The 16,549-nt window shown below is 58.5% G+C and overlaps 2 protein-coding genes across 3 annotated transcripts; both read left to right on the top strand.

Annotated features, from left to right (window-relative positions):
- Positions 1-235: 235 nt before the first annotated feature.
- Rpusd1 (RNA pseudouridine synthase domain containing 1) lies at positions 236-3,209 on the top strand. 2 transcript variants are annotated; one of them, XM_046422713.2, is made up of 5 exons: positions 236-924; positions 1,035-1,158; positions 1,323-1,425; positions 1,563-1,664; positions 2,050-3,209. In XM_046422713.2, the coding sequence occupies exons 1-5, from the start codon at positions 626-628 to the stop codon at positions 2,457-2,459; spliced, it is 1,038 nt and encodes a 345-aa protein (XP_046278669.1). In that variant the 5' UTR covers positions 236-625; the 3' UTR covers positions 2,460-3,209. The 2 variants fall into 2 exon arrangements, with proteins under 2 accessions (XP_046278669.1, XP_046278763.1); XM_046422807.2 differs by lacking the exon at positions 1,323-1,425 and having other exon boundaries at positions 2,050-2,186.
- A 2,330-nt stretch (positions 3,210-5,539) lies between these two features.
- Positions 5,540-16,504, top strand: LOC124077902 (mesothelin-like protein). Its single transcript, XM_058578606.1, has 16 exons — positions 5,540-6,261; positions 6,809-6,993; positions 7,996-8,116; positions 9,107-9,227; positions 12,118-12,203; positions 12,295-12,421; positions 12,495-12,685; positions 13,106-13,196; positions 13,380-13,525; positions 13,731-13,914; positions 13,982-14,137; positions 14,209-14,336; positions 14,946-15,076; positions 15,146-15,240; positions 15,440-15,698; positions 16,047-16,504. Exons 1-16 carry the CDS (start codon positions 6,245-6,247, stop codon positions 16,244-16,246), a joined length of 2,238 nt encoding a protein of 745 aa, XP_058434589.1. The 5' UTR covers positions 5,540-6,244; the 3' UTR covers positions 16,247-16,504.
- Positions 16,505-16,549: the final 45 nt, after the last annotated feature.

Raw genomic sequence — 16,549 nt, 5'->3', positions numbered from 1 at the left:
AGCCGAATCACCATTCGGTAGTAGGAGCTGCGGAACCTAAGCCCCTTTGCATTGGTCCGCACAGCCATCCATCTGCGGCAGGTGGATCGTGGGCGGGGTGGAGAAGTGCTGCGCGCGCAGAATAGGCAGGAGTCACCACGTAGTGATGGAAGCCGCGGGCCCACGGATGCTCTCCATTGGCCAGATCAGTCGTCTGTCCGCAGTGGGCGGTCTGTGGGCGGAGCGAAGGCGGGGCTGCGCGCGCAGACTAGTCGGCCGAGAAGCGACTCCGGGTGCTCGGTGGCCCGGCGCGGGGACGTGGGGCTGGAGCCGGGGCCCAGAGAGGCATCGGGGCCGGGACGGCGCTGCCAGGCTGCTTGTCGGTCCTGAAGCTGGAGGGGCGCTCCGAACCGAGGTCTGCCTCTTTGACGTGGTGCCCCTGCCCACTCGGGAAACCGGCCGTAACCCCGTGGGAAGGCTTGTGGGGCGCGCAGGACACCCAGGCTGTTTCTCCCAGGTCTGGGGCGGAGAGGGCCCTCTTACAGTCAGCCCGAGACAAAGCTAACTCGCCTGACTTTGGTCGGACTCCCATCCCCATCCGACGCCCCAGCCTGGCCCCGGTGCAGGGCAGCAAGGGCTCCTGCGGATGCAGGCGCACGGTGGGTCTGCACACTGCCTGAGATGCACGGTGCGTGGCTGCAGACCCGGAGCCCGGCACCCCCAGTCCCTAGGGCTCACTCCCACCTGCGAGGCAGCCCCCTCCATGGAGCCAGGCAGCGTGGAGAACCTGTCCATAGTCTACCGGAGCAGCGACTTTCTGGTGGTAAACAAGCACTGGGACCTGCGCATTGATAGTAAAACGTGGCGGGAGACCCTGACCCTGCAGAAGCAGCTGCGGCACCGCTTCCCAGAGCTAGCTGACCCTGACACTTGCTACGGGTTCAGGTACACAGTCACCTAGATGGTCTGGCCTCTGTCCAAGGGAAGCTGTGTCATGAAGTTGCTGGCCAGGATAGGACAGGATCCAGCCACCTCTCCCCTCTGTCTCTCCCCAGGTTCTGCCACCAACTGGACTTCTCCACCAGTGGGGCACTGTGCGTGGCCCTTAACAAGGCAGCTGCAGGCAGCGCTTACAGGTGCTTCAAGGAGCGGCGAGTCACCAAGGCCTACCTGGCACTGGTAAGACTTGGATAGTCCCTAGGGTGGGGTGTGGGGACTTGGCACTCCCAGACCACTTCAGCAGGTCCCTTGGACCAGAGCTCCCCACAAGCCGCACATGGATCAGGCTTCCCAACAGTGGCAGGCTGGCCTGTGAGCTGCATATGAATTCCTCTGCTTGGCAGGTTCGAGGCCACGTCCAGGAAAGCCAGATGACCATAAGCCATGCCATTGGCAAGAACAACACAGAGGGCCGGACCCACACCATGTGCATCGAGGGCACACAGGGTAGGGTAGTCAGGGGCAGAGGCCACAAATCTATATCCAGCAGGGACACTACATGGACATGGCCAACATGGACAGGTGGGGTTGAACAGGGTCTGGAGGCGATTCCAGCCCACCCTCACACCCTTCTGTGCACCCAGGTTGCGAGAACCCAAAGCCGAGTCTCACAGAGCTGGTGGTCCTGGAACATGGGTTGTATGCTGGCAGCCCAGCGTCCAAGGTGCTGTTGAAGCCACTTACAGGTGTGTCCATCATGGGGCAGAGGTCAGTCACAGGGAAAGGAGCCTAAGGCGCAGGCAGCATGGCCAGCTGGGGTCACCCAGCATCTAGTAGAACGGTACGAGGTTTTTGCTGGCTGCTGGCTGTGCTCTGGTGGGTTTTGCTGGGTTCTACAGTAAGATCCAGCACTGCCCTGGCTGTGCACTCACAGCAGTCCTAGAGCAATTTCTGCCCTGTGCCCCATCACCTCATTGTCTCATCCCTATCAAGGATCAGGAAGGTCCTGTCCCTAGCGATTACCATGGGGTTGCATAGTCACAACAGGAACCCTGCTGGATGTGACGTGGGCCTGGTGGTGTGTGGGCATGCAGTAGCCCCACCCCGCCTGACCCCTGACCCCATCTGCAGGCCGTACTCACCAGCTGCGTGTGCACTGCAGTGCCCTGGGCCACCCCATCGTGGGTGACCTGACGTATGGGCAGGCTGAGGGCCAGGAGGACCAGCCCTTCCGGATGATGTTGCACGCCTTCTACTTGCGCATACCTACACAGGCCGAGTGCGTGGAGGCCTGCACACCAGACCCCTTCCTGCCCTCACTGGATGTCTGCTGGAGCCCACACACCCTATTGCAGCCACTTGACCAGCTTGTCCAGGCCTTACGGGCTGCCTGTGACCCTGACCCCATGGACAGTGGCCCTGGGCCCTGTAGCCCCTCCACACTGCTGCCTGAGCCAGGCCGGCTCCCTCCTGAAACTGAGGCACAGCGAGCCTCTTGTCTGCAGTGGTTATCAGAGTGGACACTGGAGCCAGACAACTGAGAGCCACTGGGCTGTGTAAGGGGTGCTGGCTCAGTGCCAGTCTGCAGGAGGGACTGGCAGGGCTGGCAGGATACCAGGTAGTCATGTTTGCTGGAGGATTGAGGCTCAGGCTGTGGAACAGATGCTTGGCTAGGGAGCTTCCTCCCATGTCCCCTGGAGAAACTGAGGTTCTTCCTGGGACAGTTTTTTTTTTTTTTTTCCCTGGGATGTACTCCTGGGGCCTGCATTTCACAGACTTGCCCAGGCCACTCAGCAGGGAGGGACAGAGCCAGGACCGGGCCAGGCTCTGCCTCCAGTATGGGCTCACTCTGGGCTCCTCAGGGGCTGGGCCTGTCTGTCTTTTGTGTTGTGAGGCATTCAGCTCCAGTCTGCCCCTTGAGTTCCCAGCCTGGTTGGACCTTCTGCACCTGTCTCCTGCCCGGCCTGGCCTGCTTCACACCTTGCTTCTGCTGCACTCTGCTGCTGGCCTCGCCTGCGTCTGGAGCACAGGGGTGTGGGGGGGCTTCGGAAGAGGCACCTCCCCATGTACTCCTATCCTCTGGGTGCTGCTTCTGCTGCAAGGTCCCACCAGCTTCTGACTGCAGCTCCTGCCACGCCACCATCTTCCTGGATCACACAGCAGTGGGATGCCAGTCCATGCCTTCAGGGAAAGCACAGCCTGGCCTCACCTCCTGTCCCCCACACCTTGGCCAACCACCCTGGCAGCAGCTGGGTGAGGATTTGGAATAAATTCTCAGTGCCAAATCCCGAGCGTGACTGAGTGTATCTGATGTGGGGCTCTGGGGTGCTGCTGCCTTTTGCTAGCCCTGCCTCTTGCACATCTCCACTAGCCAGCAGAACCCATGACACCACTAGGTCCTGGCCTTCAACCTGTCCCCTCTCCATAAGCAGTGAGCCCTCGCAGTTCAGGGTCCTTGGAGGCTGGACTCTTTTTTTTTTTAATATCTTTATTTTGTTTATTTATTTATTTATCTTTAAATATTTATTTTTTAGTTTTAGGTGGATACAATATTTTTTTTTTTTAATTTTTATATAGTGCTGAGTACCGAACCCAGTGCCTCACATGTGTCAGGCAGGCACTCTGCCACTGAGCCACAACCCCACTCCCGAGGCTGTATGCTTGATGGGAGCAGAAATGGGGTTGTCCATTCCCTGGAGGACCCCAACCCTCCCAGAGCATAAATCTGGCCTCAGCCAGGGTCTCTGGTGTAGCCTACAGTCTGGGCCCACACACAGTCAGTCTTGGCTCCTGGGGTCCAGAGCCCTAAGGCCTTATCCTGTCGCTCCTGGTCCCTCCCCACTGCAGATTGCGTTCTATGCTGGCCCCACATTAACCCTGGGCAGGATTTCAGCAGTGCTGGGAGCAGAGGTAGCTACCCTTGTGCCCTTGGCAGAAACCCCTTGGGGCTCAAGGCCAATTGTTTCTGCTTCCTGCAGGAAAGGGGGAAGGTACCTGGAGTGGGTCAGGGGAAGCCAGGCCCCCAGTTCAGGGCACATCCCCTCAGCCTTCTGTCCTCCGCTGCTCATACCCCTGTGTCTCCTTCCCACCCAAGGAGATCTGTTCATTTCCTATTTTCTCGGGGTCTCCTTGAATGGCAGCAGTTTGGGCCCCTCTCCAAGGGATATCCCTGTAGTCTCAGGCCAGTCCAACTTTCTTGGCAGCGGCCTGTGGGCTCAGCAGCCACCATGCCCACTGCTGCCACATGGGGCCGCCCTTGCCTCTGTGCCTGGGACCCTGAGGCCAGGAGCTCAGCTGCTTGTCAAGGCACATGGACTTGAGCCTGAGACCCCTCACACCCTGGTGCCCCAGGAGTCCCTCCCTGAAAGACCTCAGGCAGGGCTATCCCAAAACACCCCAAAGGGTTCATCAGGCTCAGGACTGAACTAGGAGATGGTGTTCAGCCCAGATCAGCTATGTTCTCCAGCTTGCTTTTGGACAAAGTGCTTAGTGACATCTGCTGCAGCCTCAGAGAGTGGGTTAGGATGTCTTCAGCAGGCAGGCCTCCAAGGGGACCAGGACAGGAGGCAAGACTGCAAGAGGGACTTCCCAACCCACCTGCTGGATTGTGTCAGCAAAAGGTTTCCTGGCCCTAGGCCACTCACTGGTAGCTTTCACATTTGCAGGCCCAAGGGGGCTTTTTGGAGCCCTTGAATAAGGCCAACAGTTTCTTTCAGTTACTAAAGTTAAATACCCCTACTTTTAAAAAGTCTCCCCGTCCCGGTTGGGCCACATTCACAGGCCCCACCAGGGCCCTGCCAGAGCAGGGACAAGGCAGTGGCTGGCTAAGGGGCACATTCTCTATATCCTACTACATGACATCCCTCCCACAGACCCCTCAGCATCCAGAGCCACCCTAAGACCTTGCTAACCAGAACCTGTTCCCACCAGGTGAGTTCAGGGCTTGGGTGCAATCATAAACAGTCTCGGCTGCTGGGATCAGTGCTGGGTTTCAGGTGGGCCTGCCCAGGACCCTCCCCCAATCCACTCCCCAGGACCTTGGTCCCCTCCAAACTGGGCCATCTGGACCTCACCGCTCCACCCCACCTCTGCCAGATGTAGTTCTCAGAGCCACTGGGCAGCTGTATCAGCCCAGCTGGTGGCCAGAGGCCTATGCCAAGCTGAGCAGGACTCCAGACAACCAGGCAGCCTGAGCACCACCTGCACAGGGCCTCAGCTTCTGTGTCCTATTGAGCCCTCAATGATGCTCCTGGCTGGACCTCTCCAGTGCTTGGGGAGCCATTGTCTGCTGTTGCCCCAACTGTGGGCCCTATAAGGCTCAGCCCAGCTGTGGAGCTGGCTCACAGGGTACTCAAGACCTGAAGTGTAGGTGGAAGTTATGTGGCAGCTGGACCAGCCACTGGGGTCCTGAAGCCCCCTTGGGCCTGCAAATATGAAAGCTGCCAGTGGGTGGCCTAGGGCTAGGAAACCTTCTGCTGGCACTATCCAGCAGGTAGGTTGGGAAGTCCCTCTTGCAGTCTTGCCTCCTGCCCTGGTCCCCTTGGAGGCCTGCCTGCTGAAGACATCCTAACCCACTCTCTGAGGCTGCAGCAGCTGTCACTGAGGACAGGTGAGACCTGAGCAGTGCCATTGACTGGGACCAGGGCTGAGCATGGCACAGCTCTCAGGGCATGTGCCCACACACCCTCTCTGTTCCATAAGCTGCAACACATGAGCACACCTGGCAGCTGTATTCTGCCACAGCAGCATGGCCACACCCACTACCGTGTTGATTCACGTGTACCTAATGTCCCACAGAGACACCTGAGGACATGGATGAGCTCCAGGGTGCAAGAGCACATGGGCTAAGGTGCATGCATACGAGGCTGTGTGCTTACCTGGAGCGTCACCCAAGGGGTGCCAATGCCAGGGCTGGGTTCCCATGGGGAGGGGCGTGTGCTGGGTGGCCGCCAAATGTGAGCTCAGCCTCCTGCTCCCCTGGGGCTGAGGAGCAGGTGCCCAATATGCATGGGGCCCTAGGGCTGATATGGCAGCATCACCTGGCACAACCCAGGTCCCTCCCCTTCAGGCCTGTCCAGCTGCTGTCACTGTAGGAGTGGGGACCACAAGGCAGGTTAGTTGCATGCCACCCACTGAGTCAGGCATGAAGGTGAATGGGGACTACAGTGACCCTGTCCCACTCCTCCTGCACTCCAGTGCTCAGCTGCACAGACCAAGATGCTTGGCAGGCTGGGATCACTGACGTCTGGAACGCCTGCATCTGAAGACCATGTGACGGGGAACAGCCCTATCTCTGAGGCATAGGCAGCACCTCCGCTTACCACAGATGTGCTTCCTGCTCAGGTGAGGGGCAGGAACAGAAGCAGGAGCCACCAGCTGGACCAAAGGGCTCCAGGCTGCATATCTGGGCCCTGGGCTTCCTTGAGCAGGCAGTTGAATCCCTCTAAACCTCCATTTTAGCCCCAGCAAAAGGTGGTAATTTCCCTGCCTCCCATCCAGGCCGTGTAAGGTCCAGACATCCGAAAATACTCAGCCATGAACTACAGGCTGTGTCCGTGAGGCTGTGTGCTGTCTGTGAGGGGCCAGCGCACTTGGCAGCCAGCAGCACTGGCCTCCATGCCTGAATCCATGCCCCAGGACTCAGGTCTCAGTGACAGCACTGATGTCCAAGACCTGGAGAGGGAAAGGGGGCTGCCTGGGCCACACAGTGCTGGCGTCTCCCCCCCCACTGCCTGCGGGACTGCTGTTTGTAGAGATGTGTTAATTGGAGGCGCTGCAGCCTGTGGTCCCAGGGGCCAACCTGTGATAAGAAAGGCCCGGTCCCTAGCTCCCCTCCCCCGCACTCCCTTTTGTTCTGACGCTTATTTGTAGGATTGTTTTCCTCCCAAAGGCAAGACCGAGGCGGCTGCAGCCCCAGGCACAGGCTAGACATCCCTGTGACGCTGGACATGACCCTCTTGGTGCCTGAGGCCCGCCCCTGCCACAGTCTCTTGCTAGTCCAGGACCTGCCCCCTCGGGACACCTCAGCCAGGATGACCAGGGCTCACTGCCGCTCAGCCGTGGGCCCCAGAGTGGGTAAGATGATTCCTCCATGAGAAGGAGGTACCCTGGGCTCCTCTGGAGCACTCTGGGATGACAAACCCCTGTGGCTGGCCCGCCACTTTACTGTGGGAGTGCCTGGTGCTCTGGTTGCCCCCTCCTCAGGGACCCAAACAAAGGGACCTGCTATAAACAAGGGGAGGCTCCCAGGAAGCATGAGGCTAACCGGGTGGTACAAAACTGCATCATGAATATAGCCCCAGGGGTGCAGTCCTCAAGGTCCTAACAGGGACAAGGCAGGTGAGGCCAGGTCTACCAGGGGCCACTGCCAGCCCCAGCACAGGCCAGGCCAGGCCCCAAGGATGGGCAGGGATTGGGGTAGAGACCCAGAGACACACTGCCTTTCTTGGGAGGGCAGACACCCAGCTCCAGCAGCCCAGGAGACCACAGGCAGGGCTACCTGGGCTATGACCAGGTTCTCCACTAATGACACCCTCCCTGTGCCCTTTCAGTGCTGGAGATTTTTCTAAATGGTCTGTTCAGGGTCAGTGAGAAAAGGGGGTGACCTGGACTCAAGCCCCCACTTCCTGGACTGGGTTTTCAAGGCAAGAATGTGGCTGGGCCCCCCAATCCTGCTGGGAAGCCCTGCTGTGCCCCAGTGCAGAGGGTGAGGGGCTCTGGAAGATTTGGGAGCTGAGCCCCTGCTCCTCCCATTTTGAGCCTCAAAACAGACTGTGAGGACACAGAGCCACTGTGGGAGGAGGTCTGGCTGGAGGTAGGAGGAAGTTGCACACACGCACAGGCCAGAGAACACACTGGCTCCTGTGCACACACATACCACACCTCACACACTATCCGACCAAGCCACGTGTGCACAGGAACCCAGGTACTCCCCGGTCTCCTCCAGAGCCTCCCCTCCAGGAGGACAGGGGTTGGGGGTCAGAGGCCCACCCAGGATACAGGGAGCCTTGCGCAGACCCCGGATACCACTGGCCACGTTCCTGCTACCGCTGAGCCCTCATGGCTGCTCTGTTCCAGGTACCCTGGCGAGTCTGGGCCTCACCCTCTTCCTGTCCCTTACTGCCCACTGCTCCCATTACCAGGCCAAGGGCTTCCCCCAGGGAGAGCCGGACATTGCTGAGGCTGACCATTGGGCCAGGTGAGTGCTGGGCCCCTCCTGGAAATTATTTCCTGTGGCTGATTCATGGTAGGGCAGAGTGGGGGGAAGGGAGGAAGAGGGGTCCTGGGTGGCTGTGGAGGTCCTAGGGAGGGACCACGCCCAGGGTCTGCACATGAGGTCTAGTCATGGCCATGTAGGTCCACCATACCCCAAACTGTGACCTCGGCACCTGGCCTGCCTTCAAGGTCACTCACCCACCTGGCCCCAGACAGCCCAGTATGTCCAGAGTCCAGCTTTGTTTTCCACATTGGTGGGAGTGGGTCCCCCGCGTTCTCAAGGTAGCAGCCAGCTACAGAGGCCTTGACCATCAAAGGCCCATATGCTTGGCCCCCAAGTCTCCCCATGGGGCTCCAGGCCATCAACCCCAACTGCTGGACCAGGCCACATCATCTTGAGTCCTTTCAGCCCCCCTGTCCCAGCCTGGTCATTTCCTCCCATTGTCTAGGGGTCTCACTCCTCAGCTTGGCACACTGATCAATCAGTTAATGAGGCTGGTTGGGTAGGACCAGGGTCCCAAGGGGGACCAGTCAAGCCCAGGCTCATGTGGTCCAAGACCCCTCTCTGTATGGATTTTATTAGTCATGCCCTAAGGAAGGGAGGCTCAGAGAGATGGCCTTGCCTGCAGTCACACCATAAGTGCCTCCACGTCCCTCAGACACCAGAAAATTGGTCAGGGCCTGAGCCAGCTGGGCCTGGGCCCTGGGAGCAATTGCAGACCCCACATGTGAGCAGTTGCCACATGTAGGCCCCAAGCAGCTAGAAGTCTGGCCCCGATGGGGTACTCAGGGAGGAAGGAGGAGGAAGAAAGGAGCAGGAATCTGACCTTGACCATGACCGGACACATCTTGCCTCTTACTCCCTTGGTGCTGGGAGGCAGTATGACTCCAATCCCACGCGCTGTATCTGCCTCTTACCTGGGCCTGCCCCTCCCATACCCTGGGCCCCTCACTGTCTTCTCCTCCTGCCCAGGGTCAAAACCTCCCTCCTGCAAGACTTTTGGTGCCAGCCAGCCAGCCAGCTGCCTCAGGAGCATCTCTCGGCTCTGATCAGGTGCCTGGCCACCCAGCAGGTATCACTCAAAGCCTGGCAGGTAAGCCTTCACAGAGGCAGAGTGCATGGGTATGGAGGGGGAGCCAGGCTGCTGGAGGAGGGCCTACAGGTGGGCACAGGTTTGCACCAAGCCAGACCCCAGCAGAGATGGGCAGGAGGGGGCCGGGGACTGGACTGGGGCAGGGGACTTGGGAGTGCAGGCACCAATCTGCCAGCTTCAAAATCACCAAGAACATGGCTCCTGGGGCCACCATGATGGGATGCCTGGCCCCCTGTGATGGGCTGTCACTCCTCTGGGCTGGCTTTCCAGTTCAGTCCAAGGTAGACCCCTGGTCATGTCAGCCAATCTGCCTGCAGGTGCTTCTGCCTCCCACCCTGGCTGTGATGAGGGCTTGCCACATGGCTGCGTGGTCCTCCCTAGCTTCCTCTGGTGTATAGTGCCCCCTGTGGGTCCTCCAGGCCTCCAGGACACACCCAAAAGTGGGTTCTGCAGCCCACTGATCTTTCCCTGGGGCGTGCCTAAGGATCCTGGGCCATGAGACCATGAGGCCTTGAGACTCAGGAAGCATGCTAGGTTGAAAGGAAGAAGAGGGCACTGTATCCCAGTATAAAATTAGTAGCAAACATGCTCAAGAAAAATCAGAAAATGCAGAAAAGTAGAAAGACCCCACTCCTCCAGAGAAACGCCGAGCTCTTGGGGACTCTCCCTCCGGCCTTCTCTAAACAGGATCCACTTGGCTTCCAAGCCTTGGGTTGTGCCAGCATTGCCTGCCCAAGGCCCCAGCCATTGCCACCGCCATGTGAAGGCTCAAACTGCAGGAGACAGTCTCCAAGTGCTGCTCCTTTCTTGTTGGCCCCTGGCCTGGTTACTGCCCTCCCCCAGAGTGCCTCCAACCGTGCAGAATGGGTTCTTGGCTTTGGTTTTGTTTTGGTGGTGCTGGGGATTGATCAGATATGTATGTGGACTGAGTGGTTTCCTCAGTTGGTCCTTAAAAAGGAGCCCAGAGAAGTGTCTCTAAGGTACTCATGGAGTTGGCTGGCTGTGGAGTCCATGGGCTCGAGGGGAAGTGAAACCCCTAGTAGCAGGTTGTCTGTCCATTCCCGGTGTTCAGGTGGATTCTGCTCTAAACATCACAGGAATGTTTTACAGATAGCTGATGAATTCCTTAGAATGCCTCAAGAGCACGCACAGAACTAGTTTTAAAATATGGTAGATATTAATCCAACGATACCGATACTTACTTTGAATAGCATCAATAGTCTAAATGCACCAGTTGAAAGATGGTATGCTTGCCTAGCACATGAAAGACCCTGGGTTCAATGCCCAGCAGTGCAAGAGAGAGAGAGAGAGAGAGAGAGAGAGCAGTATGTTAGAGTGGATCAAAAAAGAAGACCTAGCCTGGTGCAGTGGCACACGCCTGTAACCCCAGAGACTTGGGAGGCTGAGACAGGAGGATCACATGTTAGAGGTCAGCCTCAGCAAATTAATGAGCTTCTGTCTCAAAATGAGAAGGGCTGGGGGTGCTGGGGTTGTGGCTCAGCGGTAGAGCGCTCACCTCGCACATGCAAGGCCCTGGGCTCGATCCTCAGCACCACATAAAAATAAATAAATAAATAAAGTTATTTTAAAAAAATGAAAAGGGCTGAGGATGTGACTCAGTGATAAAGCACCCCCGGGTTCAATTTCCCGGTACCAAAAACAAAACAAAACATACAAAGAAAAAAAAACCTGTGTTGTCTACAAAAGACTACTTTATTTCTATTTATCATTTTGTGTGTGGATGCTTGAGATACTGGGGATGGAACCCAGGGCTTCAGCTATGCTGGGCAAGTACCTACCACTGAGCTGCACCCCAGCCCTTTTTTTTTTAATTTTTAGTTATATATGGAAATAATATCTTTGTTTTGTTTATTTATTTTGATGTGGTGCTGAGAATCGGACCCAGTGCCTCACTCGCGTGAGGCAAGTGCTCTGACACTGAACCACATCCCCAGCCCACTCCAGCCCTTTTTATTTTTCATTTTGAGACAGAGTCATTTTGAGACATTTTGAGATAGAGATAGACGCCCAGGCTGGCCTCCAACTTGTGATCCTCTGGCCTTAGCTTCCCAGGTAGCTGGGATAACAGGCAGGTGTCATTGCACCCCGCTAAAACCCCACTTTAAATGTAAACATGTGTAGATTAAAAGTAAATGTGTGGGGGCTGCACAGCCTAGCATGAGAGGGGCCCTGGGTTCAATCCCCAGTGCTGAAGAACAAAAGTAAATGGATAGAGAAGCCACACTCCAACACTGGTCAACAAGAAGCAGGAAGCAGCTGCTCATCCAGGCAGATGAGCAAGGACCAAGCGTGCAATTCTGCAAGATGAGGTGGTGGTCCTGAGAAAGCCTGCACCCGGCTACAGAGCACCAGGGCACTGGGGCAGGAATCTCAGCACCACAGGGGAGGCAGGCCAGTCCACCAAGGTCACTGGGACTTCCACACACTTCCATGGGCACAGCTGGTGACATCTGTGGTGACCTGGTCCCACAATCGCAGAGCACACGTTCTTTTTCTTTTTTTAATTTGTGTGTGTGTGTGTGTGCAGCATGTCATCTTTATTTATCATTTTCCTCATTTTTTTTTTTGTACTAAGGATTGAACACTCGACCACTGAGCCACATCCCCAGCCCTATTTTGTATTTTATTTAGAGACAGGGTCTCACTGAGTTGCTTAGCACCTCACTTTTGCTGAGGCTGGCTTTGAACTCCTGATCCTCCTGTCTCAGCCTCCTAACTGGGGCACTACAGTTGCACCTGAAGGTGGATTCATTATGTATTCATAAGTGCACACAATGTAGCAATCTTGATTGGTGGGGGGTGCTGGAGCTGTGCCCCACCAGGGCAAGTCCAGACTGGACAGGGAGTGACCTGCTGCCATCCTGCCCAGCTCAGCTGCTTGGCCAACCTTGCCACGTGGCGCGGCCTTCAGGGTGACTTCAGGCTCCACCCGCCTGACCTCCTGCTCTTTTACAAGTGAGTGCCCTACCCCATGGCTCCTGGGGGCCCTGCTAGGCAGGCGGGAGGCCTGGCCCTGCCTCCCTGATGTCCTCCCACCTGCCGGCAGCCTGAGCCAGGTAAGGGAAGCTGACTGCCGGGCCTTCACCCACCGTGCTGCCCAGGGGAACACAGAGCTGCTGGCCAACTTGCCTGACCAGAGGGTGACCCTGAGACACACAGCCCTGGCCTGCCTGGTAGGTGCCCCCAATGCAGACGAAAGGACAGTGGGGCTGGCCTCTGCTTGGTGCTGACCTGCTTTCTCTGCAGGGGACGCCTCACCTGCAGCTCAGTGCCTCAGACCTGGAGCTCCTCGGGGTCCTGGTGTGTGACATGCAGGCATCCAGCATCGTGACCTCAGACCCTCATGTGCTGCAGAACCTGCTGCGCTGTCCCCAGCTGACTGCTGCCCAGAGTGTTGCCCTCAACAACCTGCTGGCCAGTGGGAGGACCCAGCTTGGGTGGGTAGGGGTCACAGGGTCTAGGGTGAGGAGGGGTTGGTGGGGTTGGGGGCTCCCCTGCTTGAGACAAGATAAGAAGCAACTGGATCTTGGGCTCCGGGGGTCATTGATGGCCACATCCCTACTGACCTCTGACTTCTGCCTCACCTCCTCAGCCCTCAGCCTTGCTCCTTCTGCCTCCAGCCCTCAGCCTTGCTCTGGCCCCACAGGCCATGGGGTGCAGGGTGGGAAATGCTGACTGTCTGGCTGGGTGCCCACAGCAGGGCAGGCTCCACCAGCTGTGAATGGGCACCTGCCTGTACTCTGGGTACACCTGAGAACCTCCTGGAAGCTTCTTCCGCCCTGCTCAGGGAGGGGCAGCAGGTTGGGGGTTGGGATGTTGCCCTCGGCCCCAACACAGTGCCCCTTCCCATGCACTAGGCCTCCCAGCTCCTGGAACCTGAAGGGGCTTCAGGCCCTGGGATCCCTGACCACCTACATCAGCCCCCATGTGTGGGCACAGGTACCAGAGGTAGGTGGTGCCAGCGGAGTGGCCATGGGCACAGGGTAAGGTGCTGCCAGATGTCTCTTCCACCAGCCCATGCCTCCCAGCCACTCTGGGGACCTAGTGGGGCCCCAAGACCATCGGAGTCTCTGGGGTGGGAGGAGGGGCCAGGTGCCTCTATGATGTGTGGATATCATGCCTACCTGCCAGGCTGTGGGCCTGGACTTCTTCCACAGAGTGGTGGCTGCCTGCCGGGCAGGACAGCTCAGCCAGCATGATGCCAGGCACTTCGTGACCAACTTCCTGGAATCCAAGGCTAACTTGGCATCCTGGAGGCCCAAGCGGGGTGCAGGTTGGTGTGGCCACCATGGGCATCCTCCAGTCTAGGCTCCCCTCTGGTCTGGTGTGGGCCAAGTTGTTGGTTAAAGGTGAACCTGGGATGTGGTCAAGGTCTAATGAGGTCAGAAGTGGAGGTCAGAGTGGAGATGGGCTGGAGCCAGCAGAGGTGGTCAGCTCTAGCCTTGGCTAATGGATCTGGTCATTAGCCCACCCTGCTGGGAGGCCCTGTACCCATGGCAACATCACAGCGGCCACGCTGCGTGACAACCTGTTCCTGGTGCACTATGACTGCGCCCAGCTCCAGTCGTGCCTGGGAGGCCCCGTGCTCAGGGCCAACCTGGACCCCCTGCTGCAGCACCCCCTGCCTGCTGAGTGCCAGCGCGTCATCAAGGCCAAGCTGGCCCAGGTACAGGGACAGACCCCCGAGGGACAGGCAGCAGGGCCTGGGCCACTGAGCTCACCGCCTGCCTCAGGTCTACCCACAGGGCATCCCTGAGGACCAGCTGCGGCTCATCACCTCGCTGGTCTACCTCTTCTCACGCACTGAGATAGGCCAGTGGAATATCACATCCAGGGACACGGTTGTGGCCCTACTGGCCTCGGATGTGGCTCTGGAGAACCAGACAGAGGTGAAGGCATTGGAGGTGGCTGGGGAGCCGTCTGGTCCACCCAGCCCCACTGACCCTGTCCCTGTTCCCAGGCAGTCCTGCAGAAGTTCCTGGACCAGAATGGTACGGTCACCAGTGCCCTTCTGGTGGCCATCGGGGGCTCCCGCCTCTGCTGGATGAGCCCCCAGCAGATCCAGACCATCCAGCCCTCAGAATTCCGGTGAGCCTCCCATACAGCCACACAGCTGGCCACCCACCTGGCAAGGGTCACCAGGGGAAACCAAGGCTCAGGAGGCCCTCTGTAGACCCTAGGCTGTCCCTGTGTCCACCCTGCTTGCCCTCACATCTGCCTCTAAGTGTCCCCCCATCCAGTCTGGGCTGGGCTACTGGAGATGCATTCATGTCCTAGGGCCATGGTAACAAAGTACCACAAACTAGGTGACTTAAAATAAGTAACGTGTTCTCCAGAACCTCTGGAGGCCAGAGGTCCCAAGTCAGGGTATCAGCAGGACCCTCCCATGGGTGCTTCCAGTCCCCAGCATGGCTGAAGCTTTGGTGCTCCTGCGAACCCTGCCTCTCCTTCACATGGCCTTCTCCCTGTGTCTGTGTCCATATTCCTCTGTTCCCATAGGGACCCCAGATTCTGGATTTAGGGATGACCTAATCCAGTCTGACTTCGTCTTTTAATCTGATTTCTTCTGCAAACACCCTACTTGCAAATAAGGTCACATTCTGAGGTTCTGGGTAGATGCAAGTTTGGGGGAACCTGCTCAACCCAGCACAGAGGGCAGAAGGTCTCCCAGGGGGCTCACAGCCTCACACTCTGCAGGCTGGCTGGGGTCCTGGACATCTCCTCCTGTCCTCAGAGCCAGAAGGACGTGCTCTTTGCCAAGGCTCGCGAGGCCTTCCACAACACCAGGTCCACGGCTGACTACTACCGCTTCATGCGCCCCTACCTGGGTGAGCCCCGCCTGTGGGTGGTGCCCTCCCAGAAGCCCCCCCTGCCCCTTCTCATCACTGCCCCTCCAGGTGGTGCCCCGGTGGAGGAGCTGCAGCACCTGGCCCAGGCCAATGTCTCCATGGACATCGACACCTTCACCAACCTCAACCCACGAGTGCTCCAGGTGGGGGGCTGCGCTGACGGAGGGGAGGCAGGGCAGGGCTGGCTGGCCCAGGTGCCCCAGATCCCAGGTCCACACAGTCCTGAGTGAGAGGACCAGAGGTGTTCTGTGCCCCTCCTCGTGTTGTCCCGGGAAGCACTGCCCCTGTGGGGTCCTCCTCAGCCACAGAGGCAACCCTGGGACCTTTCTGCCTCCCTCCCAGAGCCTGAGTGTCAGCAATGTGACCACCCTGCTGGGGCAGAATGTGGGGGACCTGCAGAAGGCCCGCAGCCACCCCACAGTCAGCTCCTGGCTGCGGAGCCTCAGCAGCTTGGCCCGGGATCAGCTGGGCCTGGACGCTTCCCACCCTGGGCCCAGCCCTTCCTATACAGCCAGCAGGCCCCCCAGCATCACCCACCCCACACTCCACTTGGCCTCCACCTCAGGCCTGCCTGAGAACAACACCTCGGCCCCCATTGCAGGTACAGTGTACACCTTTACTCCCCTCTGGGCCCAGGGCCCTCTGTAGACCCTAGGCTGTCCCTGTGTCCACCCTGCTTGCCCTCACATCTGCCTCTAAGTGTCTTTGGCTTGGCACAGTGTCACCTTCCATTGCCTGCTGACCCATTTGAGGACACAGTGCCTCCTCCTAAACCCACAGATCTGTGGAATGGGTGAGGGGAAGCTCTGTGGTCCCTGAGGAGCTAAGAACAGTTGCAGAGGGTCCTCACTGGCCTTCCCACACTTAGCAGCCCAAAGCAGGGGTTCCCAGGGGGGCTGCAGGTGGCTTCTGGTTGGAACTAATAGGTCCCCTCCCTATCTGCCCACAGGAAGCCCCCCAGTCCACCTGGGTTTTCTGCCGCTCTCTGTGGCCCTGCCTTCTGGCCTTCTGTGGCTGCTGCTGCGTCGCACATCTCTGAGCCCAGTGGGGACTGCTCATGGAGCACCAGGACCCTGGCCAGTGCAGACAGTGCTGCCCCAGGGTGACCAGGCCCACAGGCACCACATGCAGGAAACAGGGGGCTGCTAGGTGGAGCTGGCCACCTGCCCAGGTTGTGGCTCAGACCCTAGCCCCAGGGGGACAGCTGTGTCCCACCTCTCAGGAGGCCTGCAGGGCCGGCCCCTCATGCCTTGGCTCCCAGGAGCAGAGACCTGGCCAGTTACAAGCCCAGGCGGGCAGGAAGATGAGGCCCAAGTCTCCTGCCTCCTCCAGGACACCTGGGCCGGGCAGGACTTCAAGGTCATTGTTCTCCCTGGTGGATCAGAATAAAATGTAAGGCTATCCTGCCACCTGTGTATTTGCTCAGGTCCCAGAGGGGACACAGGAACCCTA

The sequence above is a fragment of the Marmota monax genome, unplaced genomic scaffold, assembly GCF_021218885.2.
Source record: "Marmota monax isolate L192 unplaced genomic scaffold, Marmota_monax_Labrador192_F-V1.1 WCK01_AAM20220418_F8-fsc00035, whole genome shotgun sequence".
NCBI classification, from domain to species: domain Eukaryota; kingdom Metazoa; phylum Chordata; class Mammalia; order Rodentia; family Sciuridae; genus Marmota; species Marmota monax.
The sequence above is the reverse complement of the archived record's forward strand: the minus strand, read 5'-3'. Positions and strand labels throughout refer to the sequence as shown.